At 37.2% G+C, this 17,276-nt stretch overlaps 1 protein-coding gene across 4 annotated transcripts in view; it reads left to right on the top strand.

Annotated features, from left to right (window-relative positions):
- The window catches only part of KPNA1 (karyopherin subunit alpha 1), a 69,144-nt gene that overhangs the window by 32,078 nt on the left and 19,790 nt on the right, over positions 1 to 17,276 (top strand). For all 4 annotated transcript variants that reach the window (XM_049628269.1, XM_049628268.1, XM_049628270.1 and 1 more), the window contains 3 exons: positions 5,477 to 5,584; positions 8,687 to 8,786; positions 11,721 to 11,815. In XM_049628269.1, coding sequence (XP_049484226.1) covers positions 5,477 to 5,584; positions 8,687 to 8,786; positions 11,721 to 11,815 — 303 coding nt within the window. The remainder of the gene's footprint in view (positions 1 to 5,476; positions 5,585 to 8,686; positions 8,787 to 11,720; positions 11,816 to 17,276) is intronic.

Genomic DNA, 17,276 nt, shown 5'->3' with positions numbered 1-17,276 from the left:
ATATTTTTTTCTAAAGCAGCATAGTACACATTCTTTTTGAGTGCACATGGGACATTCTCTAGAAGAGATCACATACTGGGTTACATACCAGGCCTCAACAAGTGCAAAAAGGTTGAAATCAATACCATGTATATTTCAGATCACAATGCTATGAAACTTGAAGTCAGCCACAAGAAAAAATGTTGAAAGACCACAAATACATAGAGGTTAAATCCATTTACTTGGAGGCACCTGGGTGGCATTCTACTTGGAGGTTAGTCATTCTACTTGGGGCACCTGGGTGGCTCAGTTGGTTAAGTGTTTGGCTCTTGGTTTCAGCTCAGGTCATGAATTCACGGTTCAAGTTAGAGCCCTGTGTCGGAGTGTGCTGACAGTATGGAGACTGCTTGGGGTTCTCTCTGCTTCTCCCCTGTATGCGCTCTCTCTCTCTCTCTCTCTCTCTCTCTTTTTCTCTCTCTTTCTCTCTTTTATTTTCTCTCTGTCTCTCTCTCACACACACACACACATTCTCTCTCTGAAAATAAATGAACTTAAAAAAAATAACATCTTACTAAGGAATGAATGGATCAGCCAGGAAATTAAAGAAATAAATACAGGAAACAAATGAAAACGAAAACACGACAGTCCAAATCCTTTGGAATGCCGCAAAAGGGGTCACAAGAGGGAAGTATATGCAATACCGGCCTACCTCAAGAAGCAAGAAAAATCTCAAATATACAACCCAACCTTATACCTAAAGGAGCTAGAAAAAGAACAACAAATGAAGCCTAAAGCCAGCAGAAGAAGGGAAATAATAAATATTAGAGCAGAAATAAATGATATAGAAATAATAACAACAACAACAAAAAACAGTGGAACAAATCAGCAAAACCAGGAGCTGGTTCTTTGAAAAAATTAATAAAATTGATAATCACCTAGCCAGACTTGTCAAAAAGAAAAGAGAAAGGACCCAAATAAAATCAGGAAGGAGAGAGGAGATCCACAACCAATACCACAAATAAAAACACTTATAAGAGAATATTATGAAAAACTATATGCCAACAAATTGGGCAATGCAAAAGAAATGGATAAATTCCTAGAAACATGTAAACTACCAGAACTGAAACAGGAACAATAGAAAACATGAACAGACTGGTAACCAGCAAAGAAATTTGAATCAGTAATCAAAAATACCCTAATAAACAGAAGTCCAGGGCCAGATGGCTTCCCAGGGGAATTCTATCAAACATTTAAAGGAGAGTTAATACCAGTTCTTCTCAAACTGTTCCAAAAAATAGAAATGGAAGGAAAACTTCCAAACTCATTCTATGAGGCCAGCATTACCTCGATTCCAAAACCAAAGATCCCACCAAAAAAGACAATTACAGTCCAGTATCCCTGCTGAACATGGATGTAAAAATTCTCAACAAAATGCTAGCAAATCAAATCCAACAGTACATTATAAGAATGATTCACCACAATCAAGTGGGATTTATCCTTGGGCAATAAGGATGATTTAATATTCTCAATGAATCAGTGTAATACACCACATTATTAAAAAAGATAAGAAATACATGATCCTCTCAGTAGATGCAGGGAAAGCATTTGACAAAGTACAGCATCCTTTCTTGATAAAAACCCTCAACAAAATAGGGATAGAGGGAACGTATCTCAGCATCATAAAGGCTGTATACAAAAGACCCACAGCTACTATCATCCTCAGTGGAGAAAAAAAGGAGAGCTTTTCCTCTGTGTTCAGGAACAAGAAAGGGATGTCCACTCTTACCACTGTTATTTAACACAGTACTAGAAGTCCTAGCCTCAACAATCAGCAAAAGGAAATAAAAGGCATTCAAATCAGCAGGGAAAAAGTCAGACTTTATAACTATTTGCGGATGAGATGATACTCTATGTAGAAAACCCAAAAGACTCTACCAAAAAATTGCTAGAACTAATATATGAATTCAGTAAAGTCACAGGGTGCAAACAACATACAATGATCTGTTGCATTTCTATATACCAATAATGAAGCAGCAGAAAGAGAATCAAGGAATTGATCCCATTTACAATTGCACCCAAATTACAAGATACGTAGGAATAAACCCGCCAAAGAGGTAAAAGATCTGTACTCTGAAAACTGTAGAACAAAAAAGACACTGAATAGCCAAAGCACTCTTGAAAAAGAAAAGCAAAGTTGGAGGCATCATAGTTCTGGACTACAAGTTATATTACAAAGCTGTAGTGATCAAGATTGTATGGTACTGGCACAAAAATATAAATATAGATCAATGGAACAGAATAGAAAACCCAGAAATGGACCCACAACTACATGGTCAACTAATATTTGACAAAGCAGGAAAGAATATCCAATAGAAAAAAGATAGTCCCTTCAACAGATGGTGTTGGGAAAACTGGACAGCGACATGCAGAAGAATGAAACTGGACCACTTTCTTAGGCAATGCACAAAAATAAATTCAAAATGGATGAGTGAGCTAAATGTGAGACAGGACACCATCAAATTCCTGGAGGAGAACACAGGCAACAACCTCTCTGACATCAGCCATAGCAGCTTCTTACTTGACATGTCTCTGGAGGCAAGGGAAACAAAAGCAGAAATGAACTATTTGGACTTTATCAAGATAAAAGCTTCTGCACAACAAAGGAAACAAAACTAAAAGGCAGCCTTCAGAATGGGAGAAGATATTTGCAAATGACATATCTGATAAAGGGTTAGTAATCCAAAATCTGTAAAGAACTTATACAACTGAACACCCAAAAGTCAAATAATCCAGTTAAGAAATGGACAGAAAACATGAATGAATTCCAAATTACGGAAAGAGTCCAAATGTCTATTGACTGATGAATGGATAAAGAAGGTGTGGTGTATATGTACAATGGAATACTACTCAGCAATAAAAAAGATGAAGTCGTACTATTTGTAATGAAGTGGATGGAGCTAGAGTGTATTATTCTAGGCAAAATAAGTCATAGACAAATACCGTATGATTTCACTCATGTGGCATTTAAGAAATGAAACAGATGAACGTAGGAGGGAAAAAGAGAGGCAAACCATCAAACAGACTCTTAAACATAGGGAACAGAGTGAGAATTGCTAGAGGGGAGGTTGTGGGGGGAGATGGATTAAATGGGTGATGGGTTTTAAGGAAGGCAGTTTTGATGAGCACTGGGTGTTACATGTAAGTGATGAATCACTAAATTCTGTTCCTGAAACTAATATACTATAATGTTAACTAACTGGAATTTAAATAAAAACTTGAAATTTAAAAAAAGAAATTTTTGGCCATTTTCCAAATATATTCCCCTACCCCAATCTTAGAACTCCAGTGCATGTGTGTTAGGCCACTTGATGTCCCACAACTGACTTATATTTTGTACAGTTTTTTCAGTCTTTTTTCCATCTCTTTTATTTTGGAGTGTTTATATTGCTATGTCCTTAAATTCACTAATTTTTTCTTCTGCAATATGTAATTGGCTGTTAATCCTATCCAGTGTGCTTTTCATCTGAAAAATTTTATTTTTCATGTCTAGGTATTTGCTTAGCCTTTTTGTTCATCTCTTCCTCTCTCTCCTCATGGCTGTACTTTTACCTTTCAAATATGTGGAATATATAACAACATTTATAATGCTCTTTTCCATTTTGCCGTTTTTGTCATTTCTAGGTGATTTTGATTAATTTTTCTCTCTTCTTTTTAGTGCTTCGTAGTTTCCAATTGAATTCTAAGAATTATGAATTTTATCTTGCTTGTTGTTGGAGTTCTTGTATCTTTAAATACATATAGTTCTGAATTTGTCATTGGGTTTAGTAAATTACTTGTAACGTTTGTTTTTACGTTTCATTGGGCTGGAACTTTAATATCCTTTAATCCAGGGGCTAATTTAGCTTTAGTGCTGTGTCCATTTCCTTCTGAGTGTTGTACTAAATGCCCTTTATATGTTAGGAAGTGTTTTCTGTGTGTGTGTGTGTTTTTTAAGTTTATTATTTTGAGGGAGGGGGCAGAGAGAAAGGGAGAGAGAACCCCAAGCAGGCTCTGCTGTCAGCGTATGCCTGACATGTGGCTTGATCCCACAAACTGTGAGACCACAACCTGCGCCGAAATCAAGAGTCGATGCTTAACCAATTGAGCCTCCCAGGTACCCTAAGTCTTTTCTATCTGGTTGAAACATGAATATCTCTTGACTGATATAACTGTCAAAATTGTTCTGCATGTTTGTTGGGGGTGATTCCTTTCCCAGCTTTTCCTTACACACCTGTGCTTATTAGCAGGAAGCTAAAGACTCATGGGGAACTTTCTGCAGATTTTTAGAATTCTCTCTATGTTGATCTGTTTATTACTCTGCCTGTGGATTCTAGTTGTCTTGGCCTCCTCATTTCTAAACTCTGTCTGCTCAACTGAGTGAGCCTGTAGACCCTGTTTGGGTGTTGTCTTCCCTGTGCGACAGCCTGAAAACTCTGTGTAGGTAATAATCTGAGGCAGTCATAGGGCCAATCTTACTTCTTTCCTTTCCTGAAGGATCAATGCCTGGTCTGCCTCTTATCCATTGGCCGAAACCTGTTATTTTATGCATTTGTCTGCTTTTAGACAGGGTTGCATAGGGTGAGAGGATAAGTTATTGGTCCTCTGTCATGGTTTGATGAAAAAGTGAACTGCCTGGGACTATTGAAGATATAATGGAGGGGCACCTGGGTGGCTCAGTCAGTTGAACATCTGACTTCGGCTCAGGTCATGATCTCACGGTTCGTGAGTTTGGGCCCCATGTTGGGCTCTGGGCTGACAGCTTAGAGCCTGGAGCCTGCTTCTGAGTCTGTGTCTCCTCCTCTCTCTCTCTACCCCTCCCCCGCTTGTGCTCTGTCTGTCTCTCTCTCTCTCTCAAAAATAACATTAAAAAAAAAAAGATACAATGAGACACCTTAGTGGCTCCCTTTAGGTAGAAATATTCTTGGCCTACACAAATTGACGATTTAAAGTTAGTTTTCAGGTAGTAGTCACATGTCATCACTGGTTGTTGGACGGGTTAGAAAAGTTGTGAAGTCTCAGTCCATTATTTTTGAGGTTTAGGAGGGAAGTATTAAGCCATTCTGACATCATTTTTATCCTTTCCCACGATGTATTGGTAAGACCATAGTGTTACCAACTTCACGTAAAGGAAAGGGGAATGGCCAAGCGTGCCTCGACTCCTTTTTCACCCTTACTCTTTTTATATGTCGTGCAGTGTTAGGCTTCTCTTAGTAAGTTTTACCACATCAGGTGTTGGTAACAGCATATTGTGATTGTTAATTGCATTAGATTATAAGACTGGAGAATTCTGAACTAGTTCCTCATCATGAAAGTTGAAGGTGGCACAACCTTTAGAATTTTTAAAATGATTTTCAAAAAGCTCCATCTTTTCCTTATTGCCTTTTAAGTGGGGAGCCTAGTTTTTTGATGTTTAACTCCTTTGTATTAGAATACTTGGTAATGATTTTTTATTTTTTAGTTATTCAAGCGAAGAAATGTTGCTACAGCAGAGGAAGAAACAGAAGAAGAAGTTATGTCAGATGGAGGCTTCCATGAGGCTCAGATTAATAACATGGAGATGGCACCAGTAAGTAAGATCATGAAAGAAACTCTTTTTAGTATGTTTCTGAAGATATGAGGCTTAGCTTTCTATTTGGGTTTTTTAAAAAGCGGTTAGTAAATGGCTACAGAAATTACTTGGCATTTCATTTTTGAAAAGAGGTCATATACTTAATATCCTGGTTCATTAGATGTTTTTTATAGTTTGAATAATATACAGTTAAACAGAATTAACTAAATTGTGAAGATTAATTCAGCTTTTAAAACTTAAAAAGATAATTGTAAAATTATTCCTTAAAAGTTGAATAACAAGGGATACTTTAAAGAAAATCCCAGTTTGTTATTCATTTCAGTTATCAAATTGGGCATGTTTATATGATTTTAAAAATTGGTTCCATATCACAGCTGTTGGCTTTTCTATTACAACCTGTTTTATAACTTTCTTGAGGTTACATGAGGATCTAAAAATTATGCTTTGTTTATATGGATACCTGTATAGATTTCTCATTAATCAGTTATGTTTTAATAGATCATATATAGTTTTCAAAAAAAAATCTTTCTTCTACCTCAGTGACCCAATTTCTTTCTTCATTTGCAACCTCTGTTACTGGATTCTTATTCTTCTTGAGAAAATAAGTTTTCTTCCTCCTCCCTTTTAAGCAAATTGTGACATATTGTGCACAGTATCCTATATATATTTTTCTACTTCATAGATCTCTAGTTTTTATGGACCGTTGTTTTTTTGTTTTTTTTTTTTTTTTGTTTTGTTTTGTTTTTTTTTTTTAATTAGGAGAGCAGTTTAAATCATTTTGGAATCTATGTAGATAGACATTGTAGCCAACACTATGATTTTTTTAAATTTTTTTTTTAACGTTTATTTATTTTTGAGACAGAGAGAGACAGAATGTGAACGGGGGAGGGTCAGAGAGAGAGAGGGAGACACAGAATCTGTAACAGGCTCCAGGCTCTGAGCTGTCAGCACAGAGCCCGATGTGGGGCTTGAACTCATGAACTGCAAGATCATGACCTGAGCCAAAGTCTGACGCTTAACCGACTGAGCCACCCAGGCGCCCCAACCAACACTATGATTTTGTGGTGAATTCTTCCAGGCCCTTCAGAAAGTCAAGCTGTCCATTTTTTTAAGTGGATATTAATAGGAAGTATTTCGTGGATTATAATACTAAGATTCTATAGAGGAAACAACTGTAGGAGATTGATTGGTTGATTTTAAGGAATTGGCTCATGTAATTGTTGGAGCTAGTAAGTCCAAAATCCGTAGGGCAAGTCAGTAGGCTGGAAATTCAGGTAAGTGTTGATGTAGTTTTGAGGCTTAAGTTTCTTCAGGAAACCGGTCTTTGCTCTTAAGACCTTCTTCAACTGACTGATTGAGGCCAACTCACATTTTAGAGAGTAATGTGCTTTCCTTGATTATACTAGTTTAAATGTTAATCACATCTAAAAATTATTCTTACAGCAATATCTAGATCAATGTGTGTTCAGACAACTGGCTACTATAAGCTAACCAAATTGACACATAAAATTAACTATCCTAGTAACATTCCTTGGCAACTTGGCATGTATACACAACTCCTTAAACCATACTGAGACTCAGATAAATAAATAACAAAGTTATACCTCCATGTGACATGATATAGTTACTGTTTGTGCAAGTAAAAATGTACTAACCTCCCCGGAAGAAGATGCAAAGTCTTTGAGTGATGTTCAGTTCTCTCCTTGATATCCTGTTACTTAAATGCTGGGATATAAAATTAACAGTGCTTAAATACCATGAATGTAAAGTCAATACATCTTACATTAGGGAATAAGAGGGAAGAAAACGTGTGTGTGTGTGTGTGTGTGTGTGTGTGTGTGAGAGAGAGAGAGAGAGAGAGAGAGAGAGAATGAATGTGTATATCCAAGTGTATCCAGACATTCATAACAGAATCATATAGATACCTTTGTTTATTCAGGTATCAGTTTTGTAAGTTTCAAAGTAGTTACTTTTCTGACTGTTAAGAGCAGAATGCTTCATTCTCCCAGTTGGGATTTGCCAAGTGTTTGGTAAAGTGCTGTTTACCAACCAGTGCTGTTGGTAAGCACTGTTTCCCAACCAGCTATCATTGACAACTCAATGCAGCTTTCTTCACAGTTCATCTTGTTGACTCTAATATTTCATGAAATGACAGGAATTTTATTTCATTCTGACAGGTGACCCTAAGAAGTAGGTTAACTGCTAATATTGGGGATGGGTTATAGTAAAAAGTGGAAAAGTTCTAAGAAAGCAAGAAAATAATGGAAAACTGAAAAGTTTTAATAAAGAAAATAGAAATTTTAAGTAAACTTGAGTCAGCTGTTGAATTTGGTAGCAGCTAGAATCTGTGAATTACACAGGATTATTCTATACTCCATAAATATTTATTGAACATCTTCTATACGCCAGCCTTCGGTGATAGAACAGTAAGATAGACAGGGTCTTTGGTTTTCACAAATCTGCTATACTGGAGGAATCTGGGCAGTAAACACATAACTGAGAAAAATACCTGATAGTGAAAAGGGTTGGCATAGAATTAAAATAGAGTGATAGAGATGGAGCAGTTCCTTTAGATTTGGAGACCATGAAAAGCCTTCTTTTAGAATTTAACAAATTGGTCTGAAAGACAAGGAACAACCAACCATGTGATGAGCAAGGAGAGGAAGAATAATAAACGCCTTCTCTTAGTATTTACTCATAAGATTACTTTCTTATTGTCATGAGCTTCTTTTTTCACAATATTTATTTATTTATTTATTTATTTATTTATTTATTTATTTATTTATAGATGGGGGAGGGGCAGAGAGAGGGAGAGAGCTGAGTGTGGAACCCACGTAGGGCTTGATCCCACAACTGGGAGATCACAACCTGAGCCACTCAGGTTGCCCCCATGAGCTCCTTAATGATAGACAAAGTATTTGGCTTTGTCACATCGTTGATCATCTCAGACATTTCTACATGTAAAGATTATCCTACCTTTGTGTGACTTTTCTAGATAAATATGATTAACTTAATAATGTTGGCCACAGTTTATACTGTCTTTGTTTTCCTTTGATTTAGAGTTACAATTTTATCATTTTTGCTTTTTTGTGTTTCCAGGGTGGTGTAATTACTTCTGACATGATTGAAATGATATTTTCCAATAGCCCAGAGCAACAGCTTTCAGCAACACAGAAATTCAGAAAACTGCTTTCAAAAGGTGAGTTCTGAGTATGTTAAAGTACAGTTGACCTTGAACAACAGGGGCTTGGACTGTGCAGGTCTACTTGTAACGCAGATCTTTTTTGATAAATTGAGTACAATATTGTAAATATATTTTCTCTTTCTTATGATTTTCTTAATAACATTTTCTTTTCTCCAGCTTACTTTATTGTAAGAATACAGTATGTAATACATAACGTACAAAGTAAGTGTTAATTGACTGTTGATGTTATTGGTGAGGTTTCCTGTCAGCTGTAGGCTATCAGTAGTTCAGTTTTGGGGGAGTCAAAAGTTAAAAAGGATTTTTGACTGTGTGGGGATTGGCGCCCCAAGTTTTGTATTGTTCAGGGGTTGACTGTATATTTTTTCATTTAGATAAAAAATACTACTTTCCCATATTCTGTTTTTCACATCACAGGTAAGTTGCTTTGGAATGTGTCTATCAACAGAATAAAAGGACACTTATAGACATACATATAATTATGAGCTATGGCTAATTTTCGAATTTATTTATTTATGCAATCTTACCAGGACCAGAAAGGAGCATTATTTTAATTTCTGAGCTATTTTATAAAAGACTTTAAAGTGATAAGAACAGTAGTCAGTATTTCATGTTAATTCAAATTGAGAAACTCCATTCTTTAAAAAAAAAACAAAACAAAATGTTTTTGTTTTTTTTTTTAAAGATTTTATTTTTACATAATCTCTATGTGGGCCTCGAACTCAAAACCCTCAGATCAAGGTTTGCATGCTCTACTGACTGAGCCAGCCTGGCACCCTAAGAAAAACTGTCAAAATATCACTTGAGAGGTGCCTAGGTTAAGTTGGTTAAGCATCCAACTCCGGCTCAGGTCTTGATCTCGTGGTTCACGAGTTTGAGCCCCGTGTCAGGCTCTGCTGACAGCTCAGAGCCTGGAGCCTGCTTCAGATTCTTTCTGCGTCTCCCTCTCTCTCTGACCCTCCCCCACTCATGCTCTGTCTCTGTGTCTCAAAAATAAATAAAAAGAATTAAAAAAATATATCATTTGAAAGATCAGTGTTATTGCTGGGCATGGTAATTATTTATTTATTTTTGGTATAATTAGGGTAGACTAGAATATGATACTTTTGCCATTCTGGGCAAGTAAACAGAACTATGACTCTGAACCACATTAAAATGTTGATAGTAAACATTGACCTTAAATAAATAGCTGCTACCCTTGGCCCAGTACTAAGGTATAGTTTTTTGGAGTCATTAGTGATAAATTAATATATTCCTTGAGGGAACTGGAATAAAAACCTATAACATATAATTTACATTTTTGTGTGATACAAAAATTACATTTCTCATGTGACAGTTTATTAATATTTGAAGGCTATTATCATGTACACTTTTCCCACTCCTCTTGTCTCTTTTCAGCGTGCTAAGCCTAATGGCTTTCTCACACCATGTGACCTTTTAGGGCCTTTTGCTGCTTTCTACTACTTTACTGCCTAGATTCTAGTTTCCTAGCCATCCCTCTTAAAAATGTGATAACTAGGGGCACCTGGATGGCTCATTCGGTTAAGCATCCGACTCTTGATTTCGGCTCAGGTCATGATCTCAGGGTTGTGAGATTGAGCCCCATGTGGGGTTCCATGCTGAGCATAGGCCTGCTTGACATTCTCTCTCTTCCTCTCTCTCTGCCCTTCCCTGGCACACATGCGTGTGCGTGCCCTCTCTCGAAATAAATAAACATTTAAAAAATGTGGTAACTAGAATATAGTACTTCAGATGTGCTCTCGTTACCCTAAGGTGAGGGGACAGATTGCCTTCCTTGTCCTAGGACTGTACGTTCCAGTAATGTACTCCAAGATAACAGCAGCAGTTATTTTGGTAGTCATGGCACAGTAATGGTTCACTGTATTTGCAGCCATCTAAACTCCCATAGAACTTCTTTTCATGCACATGTGTTTTAGGATTCATCTGTGAAGTCATGTAGATTTTTAAAAATATTTTTATAAATTTCAGTTGCTAAATCCTGCTTTATCCCTGTCGTTTTATTGCAAAGTTCAGCTTATTGTTGTTCTTCCTATATGTTATTTCTGTAATCTAGCATTTTAACTACTTCATCTTTATTATAATCATCAAATTTATTTGTACTACCTGAATAGTTGATAAAACTGTGGAACCAGGCAAAGAACAGGTCATCAGAGCGCTCTCCAAATTAACATTGAACCATTAGTCACCTTTGTTTCATTAAAGCTTTGGACTTGTCTAAGAATCCCTACTAGTACTATAATCTGTCATTTTTCTTGCATCGCTCTGTGAATGTCATCAAGAACTTTGTCAAATCTCTTGCTGAAATTACCATGTTGATTGTTTAGGACATTTTCTGTTAACCCAACAGGTTTCTACCAAATGATTTCATTTATAAAATACTCTGTTGTCATAAATGAAAAGTGAGATTAAGTTGGCAAGTCATCCTTAATGAATTCTTTCTGGCTCCTATTTAACACTGCAGTTGTAAAATTAAATCCTGCAGGCACATGCAGAGTCACCTAATCCAGTTTATTAAAACAACTTCTTTTTAGAGTAAAACCCCATCTACAGAGAAGGGGCTAGAAGGCAGAATTCTGAAATAATAACAGTGGTCATCTTTGGATGTTTTCCCCCCTACTTTCTTAAGTTTTCTAAAATTATAGAAGCAATGGCTTTAATTTTTGAGAATTCTGCCCATCATTTCCATGTTAACGCGTACTTTATTGTGAAACCTTTTGAGCTACCCTAGTCTCAAAGTGACTGCGCTCCATTTTACATTTAGAATTTTACATTTTATTTCTTAGATTTCCAACATGAAAGAGATGCTAAAATGGAGGGAGGGATATTATGAAGTAAATTTGAGCTCATAAATTCCTTGGATTGAAATGAAAGAATTATTTTCTTCTTTCCTTTTATTTTATGGGGAGACAGAACCTAATCCTCCTATTGATGAAGTCATCAGCACACCGGGAGTAGTGGCCAGGTTTGTGGAGTTCCTCAAACGAAAAGAGAATTGTACACTGCAGGTGCGAACCATTTTCATTTCTTGCCTCATATTTTAAATCCCTTTACAAACTTACATTTTATATACAGCTTTGTTACTTAGGTTAATTTATACAGTGGGTTCGTTTTTGATATGATGTTCCTGACAACCACGTTGCAAGCTGCTTTTGATAGCTTTGTCAACATCTAGGCCCTTGGTTTTACTCTTTAGAATTCATGTGATTTTTATCATGAAGAAGATTATTTTATGATGATTGTGGATAACATTTAATAGGGAATCGTTTGCAGTTGAAGAGTCACTATAAGAATCTAAGTGTGGGCTACATAAAATTTGGTTTTGGAAGATTTTTAGATTACATTGGTCGGCTTTGTCAGGGCTGTGTAATATGGGCTAGGTTAGACTCAGTAATCCCCAATCCTGGTCCCAGTTAATCCTTCCCATTCCCCTGAAGAGTTTCCAGGGAGATAGCCTTATGAATCTCCATGCTTCCTGCTGTGTTAATTTAGTCTGTCAGTACTGTATTATATAGGGGTTCTAAGAGGAAATTCTGCAACTTCTGGATTGGATAGTTTTCACAGTAAAGAGAACCACCTGTCAACTGACTCGTCCTGGGAGTTATCTAGAAATTTTTAAATACTGTTTTTGGGTTTTTTTTTTCCCCTGAATAAAGTTGGAGTTTTAGTAGACTGGCAATTTTTCAGTAGCTGTACTTCCTTGGAGTAACCAATTGAATCAGTTTCTGTGTTATTCTTTAACCAATACCTGTGATATCTAAATTCTCACTTATAGGATCTAATCTGAAGGGCTTGGCCCTTTAGAAAGACTCTGCAACTATAAAAATTGGTTAGGTACAAAGTGGATCACAAAATGAGGTTAATTTTCCAAGTATATCTGACAATAACAAGTTAATCGTAAAGGTAACTTTCACCCTCTTGTCTGCTTTTGCCTTATTCTCTGAGGCTGTAGGGAGGGGAACATTTTTATAAATGATAATAACCTCTGTCCCCAGGTTCCTTACTCTCCAGAGGATTGTAGGTAATTCATAAAACTTGATGCCTTGTCTTGATATTTTCTCTCCTTTCCTCCCATCCCGACTTTCTCCTCCTCTTACTCTCTTTGTTGCGGTGATGAGTTATTTCCAGAAGAAAAACAAGAAATCCAGAAAAGGTAGAGTACTTCAATGTCCCATCAGTTTTTCTTCTCCAGTTTGACACTGACTAATCCCCAAGTTCATTTGAATTAGGATTCTGTTTTGGTGGCTGCCTCTTGGATTGTAATTCTGGTCCCCATCTAAGGCCAGGATCATCGGACACCTGAAAAATAATCAGGTTCACCTAGAGAGCAAGGAAAGAGACTTTTATCAGAAAAAAAAAAAAAAAAAAAAGGAAATCCAGACAACCAACACTGCAGAGTACCAAGCCTGAGCCCTAAGCAACCTGCCAAGAGAACCAGAGGGACCAAATGAAGAGCCTTACTGCAGTTTATCATTTGAAAAAGCTTTGTAGGAAGAGGGAGGTAGGGAAGATTATCATTTTGTTCATGTTTATATCCTCTGACAGAGTAGTTCAGAGATCATGAATTTACTCCTGGATTGAGCAGTTTTTAATAGGTGGTCACCGATGTCTAGTTTCTTAATGTGTATAAATGAAGGCCTAAGATGAAAAAAGAGAAATGGGTCTTTCCACATCTCCATGTTCTCCAGTACTCCCTAAAGAGTGCAGTATGTCCTCTTAGTGCCCTCTCCTGGCTAACACATGTAAATTTTACATCATTTGTGATTCTAATCCTAGAGCTTGGATCTTCTGAAGACGAAAGCCTTTGGAAATCTCTAATTTGCGTCTATCTAAATTCTCAGATTCCACCCTTGTGCAAACTAATAATTAGGCTGAAAGATTGAGAAATCATTCCTCTGGAAGTGACCACCTCATGATTTTCAACTTAGCTGTCCAAAGACTCTGAGAGATAACCAGCTGTTTATTATATAAAGGTCATCATCTTCAGCTTTTCTTCGGTGTACGTTTTAAGTACAACATGGTATTCTCTCCAGTGTGGGCAGTGGGTAATGTCAACCACTCCAGAAGCAGGAGGAGCAAGTATATTGAAGGAGACCGTAGAGCCAGGAGGCTTCGTGCTCACATAAGTAGACGTGCTCTGGGCAGCTCAGAGGGTACTCTTTCCTTTATCTTCTTAGCACTAGGATGGAAGTTGTCCCTGGTAGTATGTCTACTTACTAGAAATTTGAATAGTGTGCTTTTGGAATGTGGCTTCTGCCATTTCTCTTCCAGAAAGAGAGTAATAATATATGGTCATAATTATAGCTAAACTCACTGATAAACCAAGTGGACAAACTTAATCCCTTCATTCTATAGATACAGAACTGTGAATCCTAGTGAAGTCTCTTTTCACTTACATTTTGGCTCTCCTTATGCCCAAATCAGTGAGGTACCTCACACCAGGGAGATGAAAATGCCTGCTTTGGGCAGTGCTTCCCAGATACTCCTTTGCTTTCAAACAAGGTGAACATGGGTGGAATCTAGGAGTTTGGAAACATAGTTTCATCTCCCTAAGAGCATTCTCAAGCTCGGTGACATGTAAGCCTCAGACATACTTGAACTTTTGATATGCGATTGGTCTGCCTTATGGTATATTCCCTGGGCCCACTTTGTTTGGTTTTTGAATCCAGGCCCAGCATGTTTGTACTGTCCTTTGCAGTGCTGAGATGTTGCATTCTGAAACCTTCTTACAGAAGCTTAGTATGAAAACAGCTAGAAATAAGGAAATTGCAACCTAGTTGCATTCATTAGGTACTCCTCTTAAAATTGTAAATTGAAATGAAATTGGTTTAGTTTCCCCATTTTTGCTTTTCTTGTCCCATGTAAAAGCTTAATGTGATAAACTGCAGTAAGCCTTCATCCTCCTATGCCTTTTCCCATCCTCATTGATCCCTCTACCTTTCTTTAAAAGGTTGCTCAGATGACTCAGGCACTGTTCTCTGCAGAGTTTGATATCTGGGTTTATTTTTCTGATGTGAGCCTCTCTTTTCACTTGCTCTCCAGGTGAGCCTGGCATTTGCTAGGAACCAGAGTGGACCCGGCAAAGTGGCCAGCAACAGAGTCCTGATCCAAATGGAGAAAGGGAACCAGGCGTACCTCAACCTGGAGTGGGAAACTTGATAGGAGGTCAGAAGTACTTCAGCTTTGGATTCTCATTTTCCTTATTTAAGGAACTGAGCACCAGAAGGTAGAGACTGAGAAAGGGAAGAGAGAAAGTATCAAATCTTCAGTGTGTCCTTCAGATTTCAACTGTAGCCTTATTTAGCAAGTCTGGACAGTGAAAAGTAATAGTGGACTGATAATTTTTAAGCAATCACAGCATGACAGGTAGTTTTCCTTGCATGGTACCATTCTTAGAACACTAAGAATATAGTAGTTTAAAGCAAAAAGAGGAAGTAAGGGTTATAGGTACTTTGGCTACTGCTTATTACTTAAGTGATGCCATTTCTTAGATTGTATTCATCATGTTACTGATGTTTTGAGTTTCACGGTTACTTATATTACCTTTCCTGGCCATTTCTATCATAACTTTATGCAGTCATTTTTGCAACAGGACTTCCACATTTCACAGCTCTCTTTCACGTTAGATTCTAATATGGGACCCAAGGCCGAAACATTAACAACAACAACAAAATGATGGCAGTACTCAAAGAGATGTTACATAGTTTGAAGTACAACCAGTTTTTTACAAACATACATATTAAACACATTTGAAAGTTGTTTCTTCCAGCACTTTAACAGGGCCTGTATGCTGGGGGGAATTTTCTCCCTCCCTCCTCTTTCTCATTCCTACATATGTACATAGCACACAAATACACAGATGGGCATAGAAAGTGGCGTAAATATAGCTTGATGAGTTTTTACAGGGTAAACGTCAGAGTAATCACTGTGTGTGCGTGAGAGAGAGAGAATGCTTTATTCATGTACAAACACGATTTTCAGTCGCCCCTCTGGTTCTGTTGATCATCTTCATCTGTCTCTGTCCCTGGTATTTTCCGATTTCTCTTCTTACCAAGGGAGGCCTTGAATTTTGCTTTCAGAGGTTATCATTATTGTGTACTTCTTAGTAATAAAGGTAATTCTGGTACGTTCTTCTTTTGCTGAGATATCCTAATTGCCAATTTTCTCCCATCTGTGTTTAGCCTGTTATTCACTTATTCCCCATTTTTCTAATCATTTTCACTCTATTTTGTTTTGCTTCTCCATTTCATTCTCTTCAGTAGCATCTGAAATTCCCTCTCATTTCTTGTAAGACCTTTGATACTAAACATCAACAGGCAGATAGCAGTTTGAATTCTTGCAGCAGTTAGTATTCTGATTTTTTCTCATTGATAATTCTTTAATAATCCTTTACTCAGGTTGCTGTTATTTCATTTGCATCAAAATCTCACTGCAGTCTGTTTTCTCTTTAATATGGATCGGTATGTGTGCTGATCTTACTCATTCTCTACACACTGCTTTTTCCTCACAGTTTTCATTACTTTGACTGGTCTCCGTGGTATCTGACAACTCTTTGTTAAACTTGGAGCTTGCTGCCTGGTAGGAAGGCTTGCTTTTGGCTTTTGTATTCACATCATCTGTCTCTCTTAATCAGTTTTAACTCTGCTAGTTAGTTTTCCTAGAAAGCAGAAGAAACTAGGTGAACCATTCTCTTTTTTAGCATCCCCTAAATAATCTGGCGTGTATCTCTGGCATACTGTTATTTGAAATTTCTTGCCCTAGATACCAAAACTCCAAGCAATTGAAAGATTCTTGTCAGTGTTACAGGTGTGTGTCAGAGTGAAGGGAGTGGCCGGGCTTCATAAGCATACTTGATCAGGAGACGGTAATCAAGTCCTCTTTGAATGGCAGTGTAACATTACGCAGATCATTAGATTGTTGGACCTTTTTTTGATAGTTTCCTCATTCATAAACCACAAAAGCCAGAATTCTCTGGGATGTTGTGAGGAACACAGGAGTATGTGAGTAATGCTTTCATAATACAAAGTACTGAACAAATGCAAAGTTTCAATTCAGCACTGGTTTCAAGAGTGATTTAATTATGGAGGTGATATATGATGGGATTTTTATTTTGTGATGTTCAAGTGTTTAGGAATCTGTTGAACTTCTTATAACAAAGTTACCAAAAAGAAAATATTGTCCCTTTAATTGTGGTGCTCCTAGCCTGGGCCTTCTGCTTACTGTGATATCATTGTCCCGTTAGGCTACTAGACTATACTGTGTCTCACTTGCGTATGTCACATTTATAGGTTTCTTGTAATGTCTCCTTTAAGTGTGTTCTGCTGTGAATTTGCTAGCATTCACATGGCTTTGGACTATGCCAATCAGATTGTCTTCCTTGTCTTCTGCCTCCTTCCCCAAACCCCAATGATGGATGATTGTTTTCCATATGACAACTGCCTTTCAGTTGACCCAAAAGCTTTAGAAGAG

The sequence above is a fragment of the Panthera uncia genome, chromosome C2, assembly GCF_023721935.1.
Source record: "Panthera uncia isolate 11264 chromosome C2, Puncia_PCG_1.0, whole genome shotgun sequence".
NCBI classification, from domain to species: Eukaryota; Metazoa; Chordata; class Mammalia; order Carnivora; family Felidae; genus Panthera; species Panthera uncia.
Note: the sequence above shows the minus strand (reverse complement) of the source record. Positions and strands in the feature narration are given on the sequence as shown.